This window comes from Gorilla gorilla, chromosome 2, assembly GCF_029281585.2.
Source record: "Gorilla gorilla gorilla isolate KB3781 chromosome 2, NHGRI_mGorGor1-v2.1_pri, whole genome shotgun sequence".
Lineage (NCBI taxonomy): Eukaryota > Metazoa > Chordata > Mammalia > Primates > Hominidae > Gorilla > Gorilla gorilla.
In genome coordinates this window covers 126,875,465-126,901,577 of record NC_086017.1, presented here as the reverse complement: position 1 = coordinate 126,901,577, position 26,113 = coordinate 126,875,465, and the positions used below count along the sequence as shown (strand labels likewise).

The following is a 26,113-nucleotide window of genomic DNA, read 5'->3' as shown; positions in this document are numbered from 1 at the left end:
GTGATTACATTCCTAACTATTCAGCACAAACACTTTCTGTATCTCCAGTCTCTGAGACTCAGTACTTGAATAGATTGTCCTTAATTAGGAGATGCAGTGTGGTTTGGTGGCCAGAACATAGCCCTGTAGTCAATTATTCTAGATTTTATTCCCAACTTTATCAGTACCTGTCTATGTGAAATTGAACAAGTGGCTTAACTGGTGTGACATGTAAATGCAAAGTCTTCGCTGTATCTCCTTTTATTTTAAAAAACACACACACACACACAGAGATTGTGAGTCAATTTCACCACAGGTAGTAATTCTCTGGGATTTTTTTTAGTTGTGGATTTTTTTTCTGTTTTATAAATTTGCATGGTTTTATATTAGGGATATAGAGCCTTTTTTATCAGAACATATCTATATTTCTTCTTACACTGTGTCCTGCGTTGCAATTCACATGTAACTACAACTTTAGTAATGCGGACTCTTAGAATTACTATATAGCTTTCTATGATAGGTTTTGGATTGTTGAGGATGGCACCTAGTATGTCCACATTATGTTCTGAAACACTATCATTGATGTATAGTTCATTGCAGTTGTTTTGAAGATGTTCAGAGCACTAGCCTACTCATCTGGGAATTAGTAACTGTGAACTCGAAATAACGGAATAACTGGACATTCAGGAGCTCTGAATTCTAAGTCCAGCCATAGTTCTTGGTGGGCTCATCCTTAACAAGCCATCATTTTTCTCTCTGTCTGATATTCTTCCCTGTAAAATGTATATGATCTTTCAGGTTTTCACTGCAAAAGTCTGTGAGAACATATTGCAAGACAGTGTGTGAATATGAGAAAACGACCCTTAACCCCAACAGCTAAAGGGAGGATTAGGAACTCTGTAAATAGAGATTGCTAAATATTTGGAATCAACTACAGTGTGCTGCCATTGGGTTTGACTGGTAATGACCAGTCCCCTACCCAGAGGCCCTACAAGAGTGGAATGCTGAGGTGGAGAGAGTCCTCCTCCTTGTGACACTCTGAGCCAGTCAGTTGCCCAAGTACCATCAGTGTCTCCTAATGAAGATTTGCAGGGATCGTTTGGCTGTCAGGTGCTTGCTTCTGCAAGCAGAAAATGTTCCTGTTTTATTCGTCACTACACAGAGTCTCTAATGGGCAGTAAGAATGAGAAAAGATACAATTCATTATTGAACTCCTTCATGCTCTTTTGTCCTCCTCCTTCCCCCAGACACATACTTTCTCAAGGACAGCTTAAACAAGTGAGTAAAAAAGAAGAAATTCACAGTCAAACTATAAACCCTGCTATTTGTAATCAGTGCATAACCTCTGTGATGAAATTTGTGAGTAATTCACTCCCCACTTAAGCCTACGGACGTGTGATCTAATGTTGCCACCCTGAACACTAATGAAGGAAGTCAGACGGCAGTACAGCTAGCCCTTGGGGACTCATTTCTCACATCACCAAAAACTAATTTCTGTTGTTTTCAGCCATCTGGTAGCCTGGGTTGTGAAGATGAAGTTTCATTCAAGTAGTGCTTATGAGCAAAGGCCCTGAATTGGCTGGGATTCAAACTCATTTTCTGCCCCTCACCTAGCCCCCTCTATGCCTCAGTTTCCTACCCATAAATAAAAACTTCATAGGATATCATTTCTTTATTATAAGAAGTTACTGAAGTAATATTTGTTAAATACTCTATGTTGGGTTTTAGGTATAATAAATGTTTAATTAAAGCTAGCTATTAATTACATTGTTAGTAGTAGTGGTGTTGGAAGTACCAGAAGTAATAGTATTTTTGAATGTCTACCTGTCTGTGAGATAGGCCTTATTAATTCACGTTTTAAGTTCTAAGATACTTCATGCAGCCTGTTATACACAAAGATGATATTTAAATGCTTTCTATTGTGGTAATTAATCCATGTTCATTATGTTGCTAGATTATAAGTAACTAGGTATTGCCACATCTTAATAATACAGTAATGTAATCTTATGCTAAATAGCATTGTTTTTCTTTTGCTGGTACTTGGAGAAGACATTGGATTATATTTATTTATATATACATTATATATACATATACATTATATATACATAAGAAAATAAATTTAAATAACAATGATAATATTAATTTACATAAATGTGCATGCTGTCTAATATCTAAATAAGGTCCATTCTAGTATTTTTAAAAGCTAAGATATTTTCATCATACTACTTTGTGTATTTCCTACAGCACTCAGATGGCCATTGTGAAGGGTGTTCTTACCTTATAGTAGTGCTTTAGGACAACTTATGGATTTGGTAAGCAGATGACAAGCATGGGTCTTAAAAGCATCCTACTTCTTAACACAGAAATTCAAATTAAGTTATAAAACCTTGAATTTGCCACTTCCAGTTGTATGGCTACAAGCCTAATCTTACTGACATGGTTACATATTCCATTTCCTTTTGTTTTCACAGTCCCACCAAAGATCTCCAACATCTCCTCGGATGTCACTGTGAATGAGGGCAGCAACGTGACTCTGGTCTGCATGGCCAATGGCCGTCCTGAACCTGTTATCACCTGGAGACACCTTACACCAACTGGTAAGCAATACTCCAGGTTCCAATATGCCACATGCTGTTTAAAATATGCTCATGCTCCTGGAATTCTGCTGAATCAGAAATTTCAATTCAATTCAGAATCAGAATTGAAATTCTGTTGAATCAGAAGGTCATGCATCTATCTTGTTATTAAAATACTAACAGAATGGCAACTTTTTTATTTTATTTATTTAGGGTCCTCATGGTCTTTGCTAACGTGTTAATCTCTATAAAGTTTACAATCATTGTACTGAATATATATGTAGATCTGGCTATCATCTATCTATCTGTCTGTCTATCTATCTATCTATCTATCTATCTATCTATCAAGAGATCTATCTACCTGTAAAATTTCAGTTTCAATAGAACAGCCCCCCCTCCCCCCCCCCACAATGCAACAAATACAGAAGCATTAAATGGCTTGATATTATATGTAAAATACATGCCAGTTTGGTGATTCAGTGTCTTGGGGCAATATTTTGTCTGAATTAATTTTACATAGTTGTTTGTATGTTTGTTTGCTTGGCTTTTAACTACAGTTTTCTAACTTGTAGCACCTTGTGAAGAAATCTATCAAGAAAATACAGAATTGTTTCTGACTTTTATTGTCCTGCCCTTGGCATCTGGTTCTGTGCATCAGACATGGACTAAGCTGCATGAACTCATTATGAGTCCCAGCTATTGATACTAATTCAGTCAAAATCAGAAACTCATTTCCCAGGAATGTCTTCAACATCCTTTCTTTCCCCTTCTCACCACCATCGCCATAAAAAGGTTCCCAGGCCTCCTGCTTTTTGAACTTTATTTAAATGTTTGAGCAAATTATTTAAGATTAGGTACATACATACTCCTCTACTCTACCAATTACATTTTCTGGTATGCAAAACCATGTCTTGTCAAATAACACAGTCTTTATAGAATGTAGCCTTCTATTTAAATCTTCCAGAAAGATAGGCAATAGGTGAATTATTCTTATAAAATATTATTGATTTTGTAGAGAACTCACAAATTTAACTAATTTATATCTTATAGTCACTTAAAATTTTCTCATATAAGTAACTAGAGATTTGTTACAACATATTCATTTTAAAATGAACACCATAAAAATATTATTCAAGACTGGATGTACAACAGGAGCTAAACTGAGACATTTCTAAAAGACCAGGATAGTATTTGTTTATAATGTCTTTAAAACTATCTGTATTTTGTGGTGTGAAAAGATGGGTCCTCTGTTTGATGTTAGATCCTAAATTAATTTATCAAGTAAAATTTGGACCAACCTATAGAATGGTTTTATATTTAGGCGGGTATTCTTATTAAAGGCCTCTATTTTCTTGAGAAAGTGTCACTCAAAATCCATCCTTATTAACACAGGCAATTTCTCATTTATTGATAATATATACATGAGACACCTATTTGGGAGAGCAATCTTAAACTCATTGACTCGCATACTTATTTTAGACCTCATATGGAAAAAAAATATGTATAAAGGATTGTCTCGAGTACGAACGTAGATATTATATCTTTCCCTTGGAATGAATTAAACCTTCAGAGCACGTTCTACTTGGATGGCATTATGTTGGCTCCAATCCCATGCCACCTACCCCTGTCCCAAGTAGCATTGCTTTTACTGAATAGCAATTTGGTATAGAAGCTATTGGCTCATATTTAAGGATGTTATAAAAGACACCTTCTAAAATCATTGTGTTTACTGTAATGTTATAATTGAGAGATTGTTAATTGTTTTACATAGTTTTCCTTTGAAAAGACCATTTGAGGAAATTTGCTTTGTTTTTCAATATCTCTACTTTCTTTTTTCCTAAGCAATTGTTCGCTTTTTAAGAAAGGACCCAGTGAATTTTCATAAGTGATTGTATGTCCTTTATTGTTTCACTGTTAGTAAACTTACAGCCAAATTTATGGACCATCTGTAAAAATATATAAATTATTATACATAAATTACACATTAAAAATTGATTATAAACAAGCTATGTAGAAGTTTATGGGATCAAGTCCATTTCAGATCACACTTGTGCTATCATCTTGTTTTCTTACCATTATTTTTATTTTGTCTCACCTTTTCTAATTAACTTAAATGTCTATGTAAATATACTATTTATAATTTCTTACTCTTATGTGGAACAAGGTGGTAGATAAGAGAAGGGAAATGGGAGTTAGGAAGAAAGATTCTATTCAAGTTATAATCAAATAATGAACTGCATTAATAGAAAGACACTTTCTTTTGGCACAATACTGACTAGCAAATAGGCTTTTCAAGAAAAATTTGCTATGGCTGAACTGAACTTAAAGATAGATTCCTTTTTATCCCTTGAATTTATAAAACTTCTGATGTGGAACCAGAGTTTCAGAGCCTTTCCCACCTTGTCTAGGAGTTTGGGTAGTCATAACTAACTCTCATAAACTTTCCCATGATAATGAACATGTGACTTGACCCCTTAATAGCTTGTTTTTCTATGATGTTTCAAGTCAACAAAAGACCAGAGGACAAGCCATGTCTTCAAGAGTAAAGGCTGTATTTACATAAACTCAGAGGACCCCGGAGGCTTCAATATCAACCAGGAAAATAGATACACTCACAGGGATTCTCAATAGTCAATAACAGAGGTCAGCAAACCACAGCCTATGTATCAAATTTAGTCTGCTCCATTTATGTACTGCCTGCAAGTGAAGAATAGTTTGTTAATTGTTAAATGGGAAAAAAATCAAAATAATTTTATTTCTTTGACACGCAAAAATATATCTGTATATATATATATACAATTCAAATATCAGTGTACATACATAAAGTTTTACTGCAACCCAGCCATGCTCATTCATTTACAAATTCTCTATGATTGCTTTTGTTCTAAAACAGCATCACTGAATAATTGCAATAAAGATCACTTGGCCCACAAATGTAAAATATTTTCTATTAGGCCCTTTACAGGGAAGTTTATAGACTCCTGCTCAAGGCCATGGCTTGGGACATAGGACACGGATTTGCTGCACTCATCCATGGCCAAGTAGGACTTTGGGGATATCCCCCACCAAGCTCCTTCAGACATCTCAAAGGAAACAACTTTACTCTTCTACAGTCTTCTATCTAGGCCCACTTTGTAGGTCAGATTCTATTCTGGCACATGCAAAACTAGCTTTCTATTGCGTTTGCAGACTTGAGGGCAGACTACTATTCTCCCTTACCTTCCCACGCCTCCTCTTTCATTTCTTTCACATCTGACCTAAATAACCAACTGATCATAATCATATTCCTGGTGACAGGAGAGAGAACTTTCCTTTGCTATTTTATAAAGGAAACTAGGATTTTTGTTTGTTTGTTTTCATGGTTTTTAAAAATTTCTTTCAAAATATGGAAACCATAGATGATTCTTTTCAGCCTGTAATGTGAAGTCTTTCTTGGAGATTACAAACAAGCTATGTGGAAGAGACCCAAAGAAGAGACTGTGCTCCCTGTGTGACAGCAAAGCTGCCTGCAACCCGTGGCCATGTGAAAGGAAAAAAGAAATGGTTAGCTTTGTTCAATTATTAATTGTGTCTTCAACAGTACAGAGTGTGACTGTCTTGCAAAGGAAATATACCTGTAATTAGCTCGACCCCACAGGGATATTGAGCCCTGGATAGGGGAAGATTCTACGCAGGGTTCACAATACCTGATTATCTGTCATTTGATGATATGAGGGAAAGAAAAGAAAGAAATATGCATGGTATATTTTTAGGAAGACAATATTTATTACCTCTTAATTTAGTTTAAAAAAATTTGGTAAGGCCACTTTGTTTCTTTCTTTTTGCATCTGAAATTTCCTTTTCAAGTATACTGCAAGTGCTTAAGGTAAATTAGAAGAATGGTGAATTTTTCATACATACAAAATAAAAAACACCTGAATTAGATGAAGTTGAAGACATTTATGCATTCTCTGCGTGCCTTCTTATATTTCTGATTTCTTAATTTTTCTCCCCTCTTCAGTTATATAGTTCAAAATGATGTGTCACACATGTAGTTATTAAATGTGACCTATTTTCTCCCTTTATTAAGTTAGACTTTCATAATCCTGTGACTCCCAGAGGGCAATTGCACTGTAACGTGTATTTTCTATGGAGTGTTTGATCTTCCTTCTGTGAGCAATGCTGCTCCCATCTTCATTTAACTTTGTTTCTAAGTCTTTCTTCTCACATTCATGAGGAAGTCCCTTTCTCAGACGTGCATCATGTGTTGTCAGGATTGCTCAGGGTCACAGAAAGAGTTTCTATGCGTTTCATTTCTGCAAAGGTTTTCACAACCTCCGTAGCTTTCTATCACTGAAAAACTCAAAAGGCACACTGAGGATTTAACCCTTTAGGCTGAGAACAACCCAAGAGATACTGTGTAATTTTCTTTTTCAGCCACAAACCAGATCTCACTTTAAAAATATTTTGCAATTTGATGGAGTGAATGGGAAAATACTGTGCTTGGAGAAGCTAAGAGGAGTCTGAAGAGCGTGAAATCCCATTTTCTCATTGGACATTGGGTTTTAACCACTTGATCTGAGATTCCCCTTTCAATTCATTTCCAAGTCTGAACCCTTCACTGATGGTACTTTTTAATTCTATTAATGCTATTACTCTCATCTGTTTTACTTCTAATTGTAACTCACCCAATATGACCAGCCTAGACTCTGACCTCATGGGTTTGAGAGAAATATATAATGTTAAACTGAACTCATTTATTTAAGTTGCATTATAGAAGTACCTGTTGCAAGTAACATCCGGTCCTTCAAGTTAGCATGTTAGAATTAGTATGATTTCATATTTAACACAAAGAACACATTTTCTACAGTTCAAGTTTCAGGAAATTATTTCTCTGGGGCTTTCTTGTGTGGACCTTCCAGAAGATTCAGTGAGTCAAACTTGGTAGCATATGCATGTGTACTAGTCAAAGGTATGCATTTTGCAGGTAAAGGCTGTTGGCCATGCAGTAACATTCAAAAGAGAATAATGACTCAATTTATTCTATTAGTTGCTTTCATTTATCTCTTGCATTTTTTATTTTTAAATATTTTTATTTTTTCTTTTAAAAGAGGAGAAAATAGATAAAGAACAATCTTATGTTTTATTTTCAGTGTCTTAGTTATATATTGGTTTTAAAATATGTCATCCATCAATACAGAATTATACTCAGATTAATCTTGACCTCCATCTCACAATTTGTTCATTTGGCAAGAATTATTTACAGTGTTCACTCTGTAAACACACAAGGAAGAGCAAGACAGACATGGTCCTTGCACAAATGAAGCTTATAGTTCAATAAGAAAGCAAAGCATTAAACTAATACACACACCTCTTGACTTAGGATGGGCTTATCCAGATATAACCCCATCCTAAATTGGTGCACATGCTAAATGCATATGACTTTCACACCATCGTAAAGTCAAAAAATTGTAAGTCAAACCACCACAAGTCAGGACATCTGTAATTGCATGAATAGCCCCATAATTAGATTCATTATGAGGAAAAATTATGGCATTCAATGAGACCATAAAACAGGGCCATGTAGCAAAATCTGCAAGACCAGCAAAGCTCACCTGAGAAGTATTATGCTGAAACCTCAAGGATGAGTAGGACCTAGCCAAGAAAATAGGGGAAGAAAGAGTATCCCAGGTATAGAAAACAACATATATAATGGCCTAGAATGATAATGCATTTAAGAATCCAGGCAAGCGTCTGTATGTGAAATCATGATGTAGGGGTTTTGTTATGCTACTTTTCTTTGAATGTTTAAATCTCTTTTTTAATCACACTTTTTCTTTTACTTTTTAATATATCCATTTCCTTCTTCCAAAAGCACAAAAATAAATTTTAAAATGTTTGCTATATTTTATTTTCAGTTCCTTACTTGTATATTGATATTATATATACCAATGTATAAACTACTATATATACTGTAGTAAATAACAGTGTATCTACTACATTATACACACATACACTCACAGAGAAAGTTATATACTTTCCCAGTATAGTCTCAGTGTATCAGTAGCAGGTATATAGACAGCTGTTTGTGTGTATAAAATATCTTAAATTTAGATTTGAAACATATTTTCCCAATACAGATGGCTCTATAATGGCCTAATCAAGTAAATACAAATTCTTTTTTAGTAACTTTATTACTGAAACAAATGGATCATTTAGAAAATGACTACAAAATTTAACCACATGATTACTGGCCTCCACAACCCAAACTTTAAAAATCCTGGAGATGCTCACAGTAACTGACATGGTCAGCCTTTAAGTCATTGAGAAGATCTGCATAACCTAACGTGCTGGCTATTCTTGCAAGTGTTGGACAAATGCCCTAGCAGCCTAGCATCACCCTACAACCCCACTCCTACCCTACACACATGTGCCATCAGATTCCCAGAGCACTCTGCCTGAAGAGAAGTGAATCAGCCTAGATGTGTTCTTGGGGAACTAGTTTGGACGTCAATGCTCCAAGACATGGTGGAACCTTGGGTGGGGAGAGGCAATAACTTAATCAGAAACTTTGTACGTGGCCTAGTAAAACAGAAATACAGAGTCCACGTCTGTCAACATCTCACTCCTTCAAATACTTTTTGCCACTATTCCAAGTAGTCTATGTTTAAAATACATTTAAAAATAGAATACATATCATATATTATCCTGAAAATTAAAATAATACGTAGGCAAAGTTCTTGGTGCAGTATTAGCAATTCTTGATATCATTATTATTATTTATTGTAATTATAGTTAACTATGTATTAGCTGCCTATAGTGATCATTTTGGGTGAGATTAATAATTTGACTGAAAACCACCTCAGTCTCTTCTTTATTCCGGTATATCCTTCATTCCAGCACAATAACCATGGGGATTTTAAAAAAGCTAACATCCAAGTTAGCCTTAATATTTTATATCTTATATTACATTTCATCCCAATGTTCCCAATGTACCCGCTTAAGGTCTATTTTTTAAAAGGCCATGACAACGACAGTCTCTTATTTGTTAGAGGGAGAAGTTCTGACATGGCTTATTCATATATCCATTCTCACCTGAGAAGATAGTTTTCCCACAGTCTGGTTATATAACAGTAAATATTTCATTAACTGTAGCTATATAGAACCCACAATGGTGAATTACAACCCTTGTTATTTTTTTCAGAACTGGTATTTCAAGAGATGATTATACTATTACACACACAAAAATGACCTGCAATGTTCAAGGGTGAGACATTGAACAGCAACAGACAGAAGTTACACAGAAAAATAAACAAGCAAACAAATAAGCAAATAAACAAGTACTACATTATAGTTTCTTCAGGAGCATATTTAAAAATCAAAGTGACCATGGAGTTGTTGAAATGAGCAGATGTTTGCACAATAAAATTCATCACAGTGAGTGCGGGTAGATTTATTTGGGAGTTAACCAAGCCACTAAGAAACAGGATGCAAAAGGATTCACACTGTGTTGAAATGGCTTATCTATACAGGAAAAAGCCTCATTTGGTTGTAAAGCTCCTGTGGACTGTCCACAATGGACTTTCCAATGTTGTCTATGGATGTCAGCTAAGATCTATTCCAATATCCCTCATGAGATGACAGGGTAGGTCTGATTTAGATCCTTGCCAAGGGGGACAGTCTTAGGTCTCATGAATCAAGATATGTACCCAGGGTTGTCAGAAGCAAAGGGGCCAGAGGACAAGTTCCAAGAGATGTTCAGAGAAGGAAATAAAAATTGTCTGAGCCAGAAAGGTAAGAATGATCCTGGCCTCTTTTTCTTCCTTTGTCCCAGCAATGATTAATTTCACACATTATCTTGAGTATTTTCCTTGGTAACTACTAATTCATTCACTTTCCTTATTTTCATTGTCACAATGTAGTTCAGCCAATATTTCCTCTCACCTGCCTTTCATCAGTTTTCCAATTGGACCCTTTGCTACTATTTCTAAGTATGGAAATGGTCAGGTTAATTTTTTTTTGCTTAATTTTCCTATTTCCCAGCACTTTTGGAATAAAGTTCAAACTACTTAACATGACATTAAATGCCTAATTCAAGTGATCATCCTATCCCTGGAACACTCTTGAAATTATACTCCTTTTATATTTCAAGAGTGTACTTTATTCACTTGCTTTTTGGCCTTCACAATTCTGGCTTTCTACTTGATACATGATTGCTTATCCCATTCGTACCATCATTTTACCAGTATAACTTATGCTTGCAAGACCTTCAAGATGACACTTCCTCCAGGAAGGAACATCGTAAAATTAATAAAACTGCATTTTAACTATGTGCTCATTCATTCTCCCCCTAGTTTATAAGATCTATAAAAATGCAAAAACTGGCCGTGTACAGTGGCTCACACCTGTAATCAAAAAATTAGCTGGGCGTGGTAGCGTGCGCCTGTGGTCCCAGCTACTCAGGAGGCTGAGGCAAGAGGATGGCGTGAACCCAGGAGGCAGAGCTTGCGGTAAGCCGAGATCATGCCACTGCACTCCAGCCTGGGCAACAGAGTGAGACTCTGTCTCAAAAAAAAAAAAAAAAAAAGCATAAGCTATGCCTTATTCATGTGTATATTTTCAAGATATTAATTGGCATATTACAGGTGTTCAATCAATCAACCAAGTTATTGAATTAAGGATTTCATTCTAAAAAAATAGAAATATTAGTGGGAAGTCACCTAACTTATATCATGAAGTATAAACTAAATACACACTGATAATAAACCATGAGTGAATAGAAAGAAAATTACAAACGATACAATAGAATTATAGAACTTAAGCCTATCCAACTAATAGTTTCAGTAATTTATTGCCAAGAAGATTCTAGACATTTCAGGAAAGTTCTCTATCTAGGTCCAATTCAGATTCTTCTTGCCTTGAGTTACTCTGATGTGCTGACCTGCTTCCATCCCACTTGCATCATTTTCCAATGTTCTATGGCGAATCCTCCCAAATCTCAACATTCTTGTAGCTGGCCCTTTCATAGTCTTTTATCACCCATTTATTATCAGCAATTGTTCTTTTCCTCTCAGCAGTTATCACACTCAGTAATTGTTTTAAACATTTGTTTACTTTTTTACTGTCCATTTTCCTCATGAAAGCAGCCACCTGCATGTCCTTAGTTCCCATTGTAGTGCCTGGCACAGACTAAGTGTTCAATAAATATTTGCTGAAGGAATAAATGAATTAGTTATTCCAGGGAAAAGTCAGACTCTGTTGCAACCTGCTTAAAGCTTACACTTAAAGAACAGAGTCTTCATAAACTATAGTTTTACAGTACTATATAATGTACATCTTTAAAATATAGGACATTTCCTTTCCTGAAAACACTGTGAAATGTTGGGCTGGGTACAGTGGCTCATGCCCATAATCCCAGCACTTTGGGAGGCCAAGGTGGGTGGATCACTTGAGGTCAGGAGTTCGAGACCAGGCTGGCCAACATGGTGAAACCCCATCTCTACTAAAAGTACAAAAATTAGCTCAGTGTGGTGGCATGTGCCCATAGTCCCAGCTACTTGGGAGGCTGAGGCAAGAAAATTGCTTAAACCTGGGAGATGGAGGTTCCAGTGAGCCAAGATTGTACCACTGCACTCCAGCCTGGGTGGCAGAGTGAGACTCCATCTCAAAACAACAACAACAAAACAAAACACTGTGAAATGTCTATTGCAAATTTCTTATCTGGGAAAGGATTTTTTTTTTCTTTATGTGTGTGGTGACAAGGATCTCAACACTATCACACCAATGAACTTGTGCTATAGTGGGGGTGAGGGTGTGGTAGGGAAGGGTTCAGTCCCACTCTGACAGTTAATAAGTTGAGTCAAACAGAAGAAGGAGCCCCCATTACAAGAGCTGGAAGTTTTATAATACTTCCTGTAATTTACTATAAAACCCTTCTGGTGGTGGCCACCTGTGGCATAACTTTTGTGGCCAATATTAGATGGCCGCTGGATTTACAAATTTGGCTGATCATCGGAATTACCCAGAGTAGAAGCACAGGTATTGAACAATACAGATTCCTTAGCTAATCTCACACTTAAATTATCTCTTTTGTGAATTTTAGGATTCTGTAGAGGTAAAGCCTCTCAGGGAGTTAGATTACAAGCCAGGTGAACAGAATGATGACACTGTAATTACAGGCGGATTGCCAAGACGATTGGAAGGACTTCTGTTACAACGGTGCTAGGAAATGATCTGAAGAATCTTATTAAAATGTGGATTTTGATTCAGTGGGTCTGGGTGGGGCCTGAAATTCTGCTTTTCTGACAAGCACTCAGGTAATGTGAGCACTGCTGCTCTATGGGCCACAGTTTGAGCATCATCCAGGATCTTCAGAACAAAATAGTTTGGAAGATTGTGCGATACATAAGCAGTCTAGCACAGAGAAACACCTAGGTAAGTCCCACAATGTGTGTAGTACTCACCGAATATTATTACAATGTTTTATATTTTCAATTTTTCTGTTTCAGCCTAGAGATTGAGAGGTGGTTCAGAGAATGAAAATAATAATAGTTTTGAGAAATAAGGTTTTTCCTTGGCTACAAGGTTGGACTCTGACCATCAGAATTGGCATCACTGTGGAAATATAGAATATTGCTCCTGGAAGAAGTAGTAGAAGAGACAAGGAAATGCAGAATATTGGGTCCCATCACTGACCCAGTGGATGAAAATCTGCATTTCCTCAAGATCCCCAGGTGCTCATTAAATTTTGAAAAGCCCTGGGCTACAGGTGGAGAAAGCTGCTGTCCTTAGTATTTGAAGTATAGCAGTTAGGGACCTTTCCCCACATTCCTACCAATCTGGTAACACTAAAATTCATCCCCACCTCCTTTCCCTTCAAATACATTTCTACCATGAAAAGAGAAAAAAAAATGTTGGTGGGGAGTGGGGGTGGGGTTATAATACTTTGTCATTGAATACTTGTCACTGGAAAGAACAGCATCTAATGCTGTACCTGCTACATCAGATGCTGCTACTAAATGTTGGAGGAAAAATGTTGCCTAGTGTACAAAGAGATGCAGTCTGAATGACAGTAGCTACTTTTCTCATCATCTTTTATAATAGCTTTATCTACAAAATGTAGACAATAATATGTGCCCTGCCTGCTTCAGACTGTTGCTTTCAGGGATCAAATGAGATAATGAATATGAAAGTAGTTTGAAAAATGTATGTCTCTCTACAAATGTAAAGAATTGAGAGGAAGAATGATTTGATAGAAAGAATACAGACTTTGGAGTCAGAAAGCCCTGCTGTCCATAATTTACTTTTATATGGGTTTAAGTAAGTTCTTTAAACCCTCTACTTTCCGTCTGTAAAACATGAGTAATCGAATGCCTACTCACCTACCATAAGCGTTGATTTGCCTAAAGTGAAATAATCCATACGGAAGTGATTTATAAATGAAAAAGCATTATTCAAGTGTTTGTTGTTGTTATTAAGTTCCACAGAACACAATAAAGACTTAAATTACAATCATTTTGGTTAGATAGTAGAAAGAACTAACTTCAAGACTGGAAAGCACTCCACTTGCTAATAAAACCAGAGTTTCTGGATAGTCCAAAACATTGGTTCTTAGAGTATAATTCCTAAACCAGCAGCATCTGCATCACCTAGAAACTTGTCAGAAATGCAAGTTATCAGACTCCACACCAGACCTACATGAATCAGAAACTCTAGGTGTGGGGCCCAAAAATGTAACTTAACATGCCCTTCAGGTGATTCTGATGCAAAGTAAACTTACAGAACCCCTGCACTAGAGAAAACACTTCTTTTTGAGATAGTCAAGGTTATATACTGTTTCTACCAAGCACAAATATAGGAGCATTTGAGATTCTTCCTGTGCAATAATAAGAAATCAACAGGAAATGTTTCAGTGACTGTGTGTGTGTGTTTATAAAAATATCTTGATATATATGCACTATCACATTTGTTTGGTTAGAATTTCTGTCACTTTAGATGAAGAGGTTTAGAAGTAACAACTGCGCAGAAATTCCCACTTTGTCTTTTTCTATCTACATTCTAATGATGTTTGAGTCTAACATATCACTTAAAATGTGCACACATTTCTGAAATCCTCATCATTCTCTTGGCATATTCATTTGCAAGTCTCCCAGTACACTGAGGCTGCAATTCATTCTAATAAAAAAGAGGAACCTCAATAGGTAATTCAAATGGGGTCTCTCTGCCCATAAAAGACATGCCAATAAAATTACCCCATGTCACTTAAGAAATTTGTGAGAAGCAAACTCCTTGGCAAAAAAAAAAATGCCTTGTCATTTCCTTTATGTGTCACCTGCCTTCGTTTCATTTCATGCATCAAGTCAGAAATTTTTCTCAAGTTGGTCAACTCAAAAGCCCATGAGGCTCTGTGAAGTCACAAGATTGTGGCTTTGTCTGCAGTTGACTGCAGTGTTAAAATCTGATGATGGGAAGAGAAAAAGAAAAAACTTCAATAATTCAGTTGGCAAATATCAATGCAAATCAGATCTAATTCTTTAAGGTATTCTAGTAATAAAAACTAAAATGTCACTCTTTGAATGACATCAGTCTTTTTTTCTTTAATTTTTTTGGCCTGATAGCCAAGTCTTTATGCTGTTTGGGCTGTGGAAGACAGATCCAGATCAGGGGATGAGAGATTTGAAAAGCAGATGGGAAAATAGTCACAGAAATTTAGTCTTCATAGAACAATCCAGGAGACATTTTATATTTTTCAAAAAATAGGAAAATTGCTTCAAATTGCACCAAATTATATATTCAAGAATTTCACCTCGGAATAAAAGTCATTCTGATGATAACACATAGTATTGAGGACTTAGCTGCCCATTGCTTATGGTCATGACTGTGATAATGGACACAGAAGTCGGCAGGGGGTGATTATTTGAGTAACTCTGGAATTCAGACAGGCTTACTTTTGGAGTCATCTAGGTGAAGATGGATGGATGGATTCCTGAAGAGACCAGAGATAAACATCTTCTATTTTCTCATAATTAGTTGTGGTAACTATGGCTGCTACCAATATGGTTCCAATTGGTCCTTTGGTTATGGCTGCATATTCTGAGTCTAAGAGAGGATTTACCTCTAAGGTATAGCAGTCATAAAGAAACATGATAACAGGGCAGTTAAAAATCTGTGACCCCAGAGTTCAAAGAAAGACAGATGAGCCAGAAGTCCTGATGATCAGCATCATGTGAGCAGATATTATATGCTATGTACTGAATTGTGTCCCTCCAAAATTCCTAGGTTGAAGCCCAGATGCCCAATGTGATGGTATTTGGAGATGAGGCTTTTGGGTGATAATTAGGTTAAAATGAGGTCACAAGGCTGAGGCTATCATAGAACCAATATATGACTTCTAAAAGCCCACCTACTTAATATAACTAAATAATCCCATTTATTTAAAAAAATAGTTACTACGTTGTATCCATCAGCTGTGGGCTATAATAAAATACCATAAACTGGGGGATTTAATTTGCAGAGATGTATTTTCCCACAGTTCTGGAGGCTAGAAGTCTGTGATCAAGGTGCCAGCATGCTCAGGTTCTGATGAGGGCTCTTTCTGGCTTGTCGACAACCACCACTTTCCTAGATCCTCCCATGACTTCTGCATGTGTGTGGAGACAGTGAGCAAACTCTCTGGTGTCCCCTCTTAAAAGAGCACTAGTCCCACCATGATAGCCTCAGCCTTGTGACCTCATTTTAACCTAATTATCACCCAAAAGCCTGATCTCCAAATACCATCACATTGGGCATCTGGGCTTCAACCTAGGAATTTTGGAGGGACACAATTCAGTACATAGCATATAGTATCTGCTCACATGATCCTGATCATCAGGACTTCTGGCTCATCTGTCTTTCTTTGAGCTCTGGGGTCACAGATTTTTAATTGCCCTGTTATCATGTTTCTTTATGACTGCTATACCTTAGAGGTAAATCCTCTCTTAAACTCTGAATATGCAGCCATAACCAAAGGACCAATTGGAACCAGTACTGCCACCCTATTGCTAGCTCCTCACCCCAAAGTCTGAATCACCTATCAGTAGAGCCAACCCTGGTTGTCTTCTCTATAATGCCAGAAAACTAGAAGGAGACCCAAAGAACACCCCCACTGGGTTATTCCTGTAACATACCAAGACCAGCCTGAAAGGAAAATTTGTTTTACGCATGTGTGAGCAGCTATAACTTTCTACCGCTGGCAGTTATGTTACTGATTGTTGCTAGAGGAGATAATTCCCCCAGGAACGATTAAGCACTCTAAGCTCTCCACAGCAGGCTGACTCAGCTGCTGCGTGTCAGAGTGGATCATGGGCTCTGCTGAGGCTAGTGTGTGATGCTGCTAAGCCTTTGAGAATGTATGTGAATCTTCACTCAGTTCTATTTCCTGTTAAAGGTGTGGTTCTGCCAAGGAAATGTCTGGCAGCAGGAGTAACCCATAATGTTATTCTATCATGCTGTGTAAGGGTGGGAGACTGGGGACTGGGATGGGATAAAGGGCTGTTACCATGGCCAGTCTGTAAGGACTGAATCTTGCTTCTGACCTGATCATAAATACAGTCCTCATATGGAGATAGGTGAAGAATTATTTCAGTAGATCCAGAAAATTTATTATTGATCTCAGTTGCCTGAGGTGGTACCTTTCTGGGTTTGAAGAGATTCTCAATATCCATGGAAACACTAAGACAGGGAGTTATCTCTCTTTCTTTAGGGCTTCTTTCTTATATAAGAGAATTCCATAAGATTTGGACAAACCGTAATGAATATTCAGATCTTTTCTCACCATAGTATCTATCACCACCATTACTACTATTGCTATTACTACCCACTGCTACTACTACTACTACTGCTACTATTACTACCACCACTAGAACAGTCACATTAGTTTCAACTACTGGTGTCAATTGGGGTCCCTACTTCATGTCAGTCTTGTCCCAGGTACTCTGCACTGACAATTTCTCACATATGTAGGAGCTACTAGGAAGCCACCCATGTGTGATTCTATGAGTTTTCAGAACCCAAGTCCAGAGCTCTACAGGCAATCAGCTATAAATCTTGAATTGGGTCCAGAGAGAATTGCCAAGGGGTATTCCTGGGTTTTATCAGAAGAGCAAAATCTACCAGATACCAGTAGGGATTTCATATTCATTTGTTTCCCTATTGACCTTTCATAAGAAATCAATCAAATGGGCAAGAAATAGTATAAAAGTGGTATAAAAGTACATACATATATACATATATGTATATACATGCTTATGTATATATGTTTATATATGCATATACATGTATATATGTTTATATATGCATATACATGTATATATGTTTATATATGCATATACATGTATATATGTTTATATATGCATATACATGTATATATAGACATCAAACCAAATGTATATATATGTATATATATATATGCACCTAAGTGTGTGTGTGTATATATATGTATGTGTGTGTATATATATATATATATATATACATATATATACACACACACATTTGGTTTCATGTATGTATGCATAATAGTGTATGTATGCATAATTGTGTATATATGGATATGTGTATATATGTAAGTATACATATATACATTTGCTTAGATTATTTGTATGAACTTGATATTATTTTTATTACTAGTTTTAGTGAAAATTTGTTGCTGGTATCACTGTAATGATGAATATTCAATTACAATGAAATACTTGTTAGCCTTGGCCTGAATTTTTACCCTCAAAGCACAGGGACTATGAGTTTTCATTCTGTTCCTGTACTAGAAAAGAAACCATTTGGGACCACACTGAATATTATATTGAAGCCTTGAATGTCAATTGGACTTTTAGATTTTTAGTAATAAATATTATAACACTTTATGATTTCTCAGTTTGCATCAGTAAGAAACTAAACTACAAAAATGTATCCCTGAGACATAGTTGCAGTCATTAATCACACAGTTTTTCTCAGTAATGTTTGCCAAACTATCTTGACATCCGCACCATCAACTAACTACGTCCGTGTATTAGTTTGCTAGGCCTGCCACAACAAATAATCACAAACGTGCATGGCTTAAAACAACAGAAAGGTGGTATCTCACTATTTTGGAGGCCAGAATTCCAAAATCAAGGTATTGGCAGGGCCACACTCCCTTTGAAGGATCTAGTGGGAAAACTTTCCTTACCTCTTCTAGCTTCTTGTAGCTCCTGACTTTCCTTAGCATGTGGCAGCTTATTTCCAATCTCTGCCTCTGTCTTCACATGGCCTTGTCTTCTGTGTTTTTGTATCTGTGTGTCTCAAATCTCCCTTCCCTTTCTCTTATTAACATCATTGGATTTAGGATTCAGCGTTAATCCAGGATGATCTCATCTTAAGATCCTTAAATTAATTACCTTTGCAAAAGCCCCTTTTCCAAATAAGGTCACATTCACTGGTACTGGGGGTAAGGACTTGGATATATCTTTTGGGGGACCACTATTCAACCTACTACAATCTGCTTTACAGAATAAAAAGATTAGAGAATAATGAGATTTGAGTGGAACAAACCCAAATGACTTTTGAAAGGCAAAATGTGGGGAGCTCCAACTCTTGCGATATTGAAATCAAATGTAATTAGATCTTGCCTTTATTGTCAAATAATCTGAGAAGAGATTTTCTATACTACACAAGTCTCTGAGTTTATCTACAAAGTCAAAGGTATTAGATAAATAGAGGAAATACGTAACGCAACGTAAAAGGATACAATTAGGAAGTAGGCTAACCTACATTTGAGCTTTAGATATGATTTGCAAACTGTGGGACCTCAGTAAAGTGACTTCCTTCAGTCATATAATGATCTACAAAATGATGCTATCATAGAACTTTCTCATTACTGTTGCACACCGTAAAGAGATAATCTTCATGAAGTACCTTCCACGGTACCTGCCCTGCTAAGCTCTTGATAAAGATAGTGGCTATATTGTTCTTCCATTAAAATTTCTGAAGTAAAATATTAAAAAAATACTATCACAGTTAACAATAACATGTTTGCATCTTTCCTTCACCCTAGCGCTTTAGTTATAGCACTTCTTCTTAACCAGTCTTGAAATGATGGATTTTGTTCTTTCAAACATTGCTCATAATAGATGTGTCAGGTATCCTATTTAAACCCTAATGGTTGTGCAAATATCAGGGCTTATGAAAACCCAAATATGAGATAAAAGAGAAACATTTAACATAATTCAGAGGCAAGCAGCCAAAGTAAGCTGAGGGCAAAAGGTTAGCAGAGAGGACATTTGTCTACAGCTGAGAAACAGAAGCCCATTTTGGCTCCATTTGCATATACTTTCTTGCTGTCTGGACATTTTGTCCACACAGCTGTAACCTCCACTACCCCTTGGCTAGTATCTCTCTCATAACCTTAATCATGACTTCCCCTTATTCTCTGAGTGCACTGGGATTTTTTTTTTTCCAAGGGATGCTTTCCTGCTTCTGCAGCAATGTACAGAGGGATATAGGGGTATGTGGTGCAGCTGGGAAGGCAGCCAAAACTGCGCATTCAAAAGGCCTGTCAGATGGCATCCAAAGCTTCTTTCAGCCTGGCTTTCTGCCTTTGCATTTCTCCTTCCTAATATCCCCGTGTGTTCTCCAGTGTCTGGCACCAAGAAAATATTCTTCATCTTTTTTTTTTCCTTTTATGCTCTAACTTCAAGTTCTTCTCATCTTTAAGTGCAAGCTCTAGGAAACAGAAGACTAAGCAACTGCCCTCTTTAGGGCATAAGTGTTAGTAAGCCACACACAGTGGAGTGGGCAATTGCCAGGGGAGCCTGTCTCCTGCTGGTTTGGACCAGGGCAAGGTGAGAATCTGACAAATATTAGCAGAGCTTCTGTGTGAGCTTGATTCCCGTGACCTTATGGAATTCTATAATTTTGATTTCAGGATCACTCTACTCATCATCTATAGAAAGATGATATTGTTTCAAAAGTTAAAGTCAAAGAGAAAAGAAAGAAAAGGATAACATTGTGATGAAAAGTTTGTTAAGAGGAGGGTGATAGACAGAATAATGACCCCCCAAAGATGTCTATATTTGAACCTCTGAAACCTGTGAATATGTTACCTTACATGGCAAAAGGGACCTTGCAGATGTAATTAAGTTAAAATCTAAAGATGAACAAATTAGTTTAGATTATTTGGATAGGCCCAATGTAATCACAAAGATCTTTATCAGAGAGAAGCAGGAAGGTCAGAGTGCCAAGGGGATGTGAAGATGGAAGTGAGGGTTGTAGTTAGAGAGAGAGACTTGAAGATACTACACTGCTGGTGTGAAGATGGAGGAGGGGGCCACAGCCAAGGACTGCAGGCAGCTTCTAGAAACTGGAAAAGACAAGGAAACAGATTCTCCCCCTCAAACCACCAGAAGGAGCTCAGCTCTGCTGACATTTGGACTGTAGCCCAGTGAGACCCATTTTGGACTTCTCACCTCCAGGACTCTAAGATAATAAACTTATATTATTTTAAGCCACTGAGTTTGCATAGCAATAACAAACTAACACAAGCAGTTTCCCCTCAGAGTTCTTCATGGGCAGACACTCAGTTATGTAAAATTAGCTTGAGCTTTTCTGGAAGGAAATAAGATACGGAATATATGCCTGTACAGAATTCCTTTTTTTAGCATAATGGTGTATAATGGGGAACTGAAATGCTCTGATCAGTGAATGTTAGCACATATTTTATTACTGGTGACTAATATTCAAAGAATTGTATTATGTTCAATTGTAATGCAAAAAATGACAAAGGAAGCTTTTCTGTTTTTTTCTTTTTCTTTTTTTCTTTTCTTTTTTTGTATGATCCACAAAGCACTTTAGGAACTTGCACTGCCTCGGGGTAATCATTGTGAACATCAATTATCATTGTACCATTGAAGCACAGAAGCACCCGCTAGTAATAATATTTCTAGGTGATGAGCACCAGATAAACCATCATTTACTATGATACAGTGCCTCGATTATGCCTGTTAAATTACAACTTTGGGAAAACTGCATAACTGTTTCAGAATTAAAATTTACTCATTTCAGGTATTTGCTTTGAAACACCATGACAACAGAAATAGAATGAGAGATAAAAGGAGGTCCCATGGTTACTGTTAAATGCAGCTCTTAGAATGCTGATATGAGAACTCCTCATCAGTGGTCTCTACTAGAAAAGGGGTTAGGTAAGCAGGTGTTTTGCTTTAGTCTCATTTGGTGAGCATGTGGGGTGTCCTCGACTTCAGGGTTATGAACCTGTCATACAGATACAACATTTTTTATTGCCAACACCTGATAACATGTGTTACTTGAAGGAAGAGCCAATATCGTCTTTCCTCACTCCCCATCTCCATGTGTTATAATTCATAGAATAGAACCAGGTCCACAACAAGTACTCAATGAATGAATAAGCTAATGTTGAGTTCTTTAAATAGCAGTTGCTGACATTGTTGCAGCCCTCAGTGTACCAGGTGCTTTCCCACACATGGCTTTGGTTGATCACTCAAACACACAGTGAGGTGGCCATCCGCGTTTGAGGAGGTACAGCTGCTGATTCATGATGACTCATAGTCACATAGTCTGCCATGGAATTCTGGTTCCATCATCCCTATCTAGGGGTTCTGGGGAAATTTACTTAACCTTCTCAAGTCTCAGTTTTCTCATCTGCAAATATATATACATATATAGTTCTTGTATCGTCAGGTTGTTGTGATGATTAAGTGAGATGGTTTCCCCAGTGGGCTCTAGCATAGAGCCTGGCACTTACAAAGGAGTGTATAAATCATAGATTTTTGCTATTCTCAGTTGGTGCAGGAAAACAAAGAGTAGAGGCATTAAGTGACTTACCCAAAGTCCCTAATACCAAGAGAGAAAATTTGGCTTGAATCTTCTCTTGATACTGGGTAAATATCTGAGTCCAGAAACCATTGTTTAATCTCTCTTTTTTCTTTGTTGTCTCTTCCCAGTGTGCACAGATACATGCACACACACAAACACACACACCACACATACCCCTGCATCACTGCCCAGTTTGAGTTGCTGGGGAGAATGACTGGGGAACGCCACATGTTCTTGTCAGGAACCTGCTAATGGCAGCTGACAGCTGTGCAGTGGCAGAAGCTGTGTGCTTTCAGGGGCCAGTCTCCAACTGAGAGGAGCAGTTTCACATCCAGTCCTAGGAGAGGCATTCAGCTTTTTCCTCCTTCCCATGAGAGCCCGAGGCAGCCTCCCTCCCCACCAACCACTGTGCTCATACAGCGATTAGTTTATCTGCCCTTCAGTAACCTGCTAATTCCAGGTAATGGAAAAAACCTTTGGCAGAAGTGGTTTACCAAACCACCTTCAGGATTCTAAGGAAACAGGGCTTCCTTCACATGTCCAAGGTGTAGAGATGGAGATGGGTACCTTTTCCCATGAATGGTAGTCTCAGGGATTTGAATCTTTTTGTTTTATTCCTCTTTCCCCTGAAGCTCATCCTTCAAACCAGGCTCTTTAATTTAGGACATGACGGGGTCCACATATTAGGATAAGCACAACATATTAGCTCTGCAGGAGCTGCCAGAAAGGACAGTAGCTATTTTGTGCTTTAGGTTTTGAGGAGAAGAGAATTTGACAAATGGCCCGTGTCCTTGGGGGATAACAAAGCAGCAAGTCTAGGGTAGCCAGAGAGGAGAATGATAAAGACAAGGGGAACACTGATATTCGGCTTTCCAAAATCTCTCTTCCCATGGAGGGAAAAGAAACATTGTTCAAGTCGCAAATCCTGCTGCTTGTGATTCGGAAGATTCCTGTCACTGAATATGCAGCTGAGCAGCCCTCTTTGCAAAGGCTGATCTCAAAGCCTCATCATCGTTGCCCACACGCCAATCCTGGCATCGCTTTTCAAGGGATTTGTTTTGTATTTTCAGTATTAACACTCTGAGCTGGGAAAGGATGACAGCCCCATGAGCAGCAGCAACACAGCTTGGTAATTGGTTTTTAAACGCTTTTTGCTTTAAATTGATACCATGGGTCTTTCATTCTTCCTCCCTGGAGGAATTTCAATCTTTATTTTTTGAAGGGTGACTTCTATGAGAATTGAGGGACAGACTTATAATTCCTGGCTCTCTTAAGTAAGGACCCTAAGAGGAGATAGATGTTATCCTACCAGGCAGGCTGTCGGAACACGGGCGGGAGATGGGAGAACTGGGTTCCAGTTCTGACTCTGCTCCTGATTGTCTGTGTGACCTTATATAGATCACTCTTCATCTCAAAGCATCTATGTTTTTAATAAGTAAAACGAGACACTTAGCTTAGACTTGTGTGTCTCAAACTTCACCTGCATATCAGTCACCTGGTGATCTTAGTAAAATGCAGATTCGGATTCAGCATCTCTGGGTGGGGCCTGAGATGGTACATCTAAGCTCCCAGGTGATGACAGCACTTCTGGGTCAAGGACAATGCAAGGGTCAAGGATGTTGTTTTTCTGAGTGTGGTCTAGTGACCACTGAAAGTCCCATCAGGGCTTCTCCCATTACACTTTGTGAATTCAACATGTTCTCACTATCCTAGCTGCTAAACACCAGTTCAATCCCATCATCTCTCTGCTAGACTATTCAGCAGTCCACCCACTGGTATACTTTCTTCTACTTTCCACACCCCCTATTCCCTACCCAGCCATGATAGAGCCCTTTTGAAAACATAAATCAGATCATATTTACCCCTTACCCCAATTAAAACCCCCCAGTGACTTCCAGAATCTCTTGAAATGAAATCCAGGGATTATTATGGCCCTACATAATTTGGTCACTCTCTATCACCCCACCCTCCTATCTTTCTCCCTCTCTCACTGTGTCCTAGTTGAGTGGTTGTCAACTAGGGATGATTTTGCCTCCCAGGAGACATGTCAATGGCTGGAGACCTTTTTTGATTGTCACAGCCAGGAAGGTAAAACCAGCATCTAGTGGGTTGAGGCCAAGGATGCTGCTGAAATTACAATGCACAGAAAAGCCCCATATCACACACACAATATATATAAGTATTATATAATATATAATATTTTTAATATTATATGTATAGCTATTATATGTATATATTATATGTATATGTATTTTATATATTAGAATATATAATATATACATTATTATATATTCTAATATATAAAATACATAATATATTATATATTCTAATATATAAAATACATATATTAGTATATTTAAATATATGCATGTATATATTTAAATATGTATGTGTGTGTGTGTGTGTGTGTATATATATATATATATATATCCCAAAATGTCAATAGTTTCCCTCTTGAGAAACCCCACCCTAGCTACACAGTCCTGCCTTGTATTCCCCAAGCTTACCAAGATCCTTCCAACCTCAGGGCCTTTGCACTTGCTGTATCTCCTATGCCTTCTGTACTGTACCTCCTGTGCCTCAACCCACTATATGTACACACACACATACACACACACATTCTTTTCATCATTAAGGCCTCAGTTCAAACATGGCATCCTAAAGAAAGCTGTCTCTGATCACCTTAGCTCACACACACCCCCTACGCTACTCTTTTCCCATTGTGCTATTTCCTTATAGCACTGTCACTATTTGAAAGTTTATTATTTGTGAGATTTTTATCCATAGCCCCCCAATAGAATATAAGACTCATAGTCCCACAATGGAATGTACATTGTCCATCTTATTCACCGCTTTACCCTCAGTGATACTACTATACTATAGAAGGGTGACCAGGGCATATTTACTGCTCACAGATATATGCTGAATTACTTAGCATATAAATGAACACAGAGTAAGTCTACTATATATTATTTAAATGTAGCATTCTAAGCCCCATTCCAGATGTATTGAAACACAATCTCAGGAATCTACATTTTAACAAGCATCCTTTGTGATTTCTGTACACACTGGCATGTGAGGTCCACAGGGCTCTATAACAACTAAGTAACTCTTATGGCTAACAGAGAGTGAGTCACATGGTCACTCTAGTCAGTACATGGATCTTGCCAGCCAATCAGCTTATCTTCTGTTCTGCTTGGAAAAGGCCAGCAATACTGTCTTTGGTTTTATCTCTTTGGGTGGGAGATTGGGACGACTCCCAGTTGGGAAGACAATTCTGGCCAGGATCCAATCCATCCTTACCCTGAGGTTGAATAGACCTGGTTTATTTTTCTTGATAACTTGAAGGGAGCCTGAGGGGAGGGGAGGAAATGACCTTTCCTGAGCAAATAGTAATAAATAAACAAATGAATAAAGGATAAACAAAAACTACATGAATTTAACCTCAAATAATGAGATTTGTATGGACTTAGAAAAAAATTGTTGTTTTTTTCCCCACATCCATACCAGTGTCTGTGAGATCATAGTCAACTAAAAATTGTGAGTCATTTCACACACAAAGCTAATGAGCCATGTATTTCCCATTTTGAATTTACATCTTTTGTTTTTTTTAATTTAAGGGGAAAACTTTACATTTATCCCTGTTACATGTTAGCAGATTTGTTTTATTACTGAAGTCATAATACTGTAAAGCAATAATTTTGAAATTCTTGTTACAACAG

At 37.4% G+C, this 26,113-nt stretch overlaps 1 protein-coding gene across 2 annotated transcripts in view; it reads left to right on the top strand.

Moving 5' to 3' along the window:
- The window catches only part of LSAMP (limbic system associated membrane protein), a 636,464-nt gene that overhangs the window by 416,684 nt on the left and 193,667 nt on the right, over positions 1-26,113 (top strand). For both annotated transcript variants that reach the window (XM_004036098.5, XM_004036099.5), the window contains exon 3: positions 2,451-2,576. In XM_004036098.5, coding sequence (XP_004036146.1) covers positions 2,451-2,576 — 126 coding nt within the window. The remainder of the gene's footprint in view (positions 1-2,450; positions 2,577-26,113) is intronic.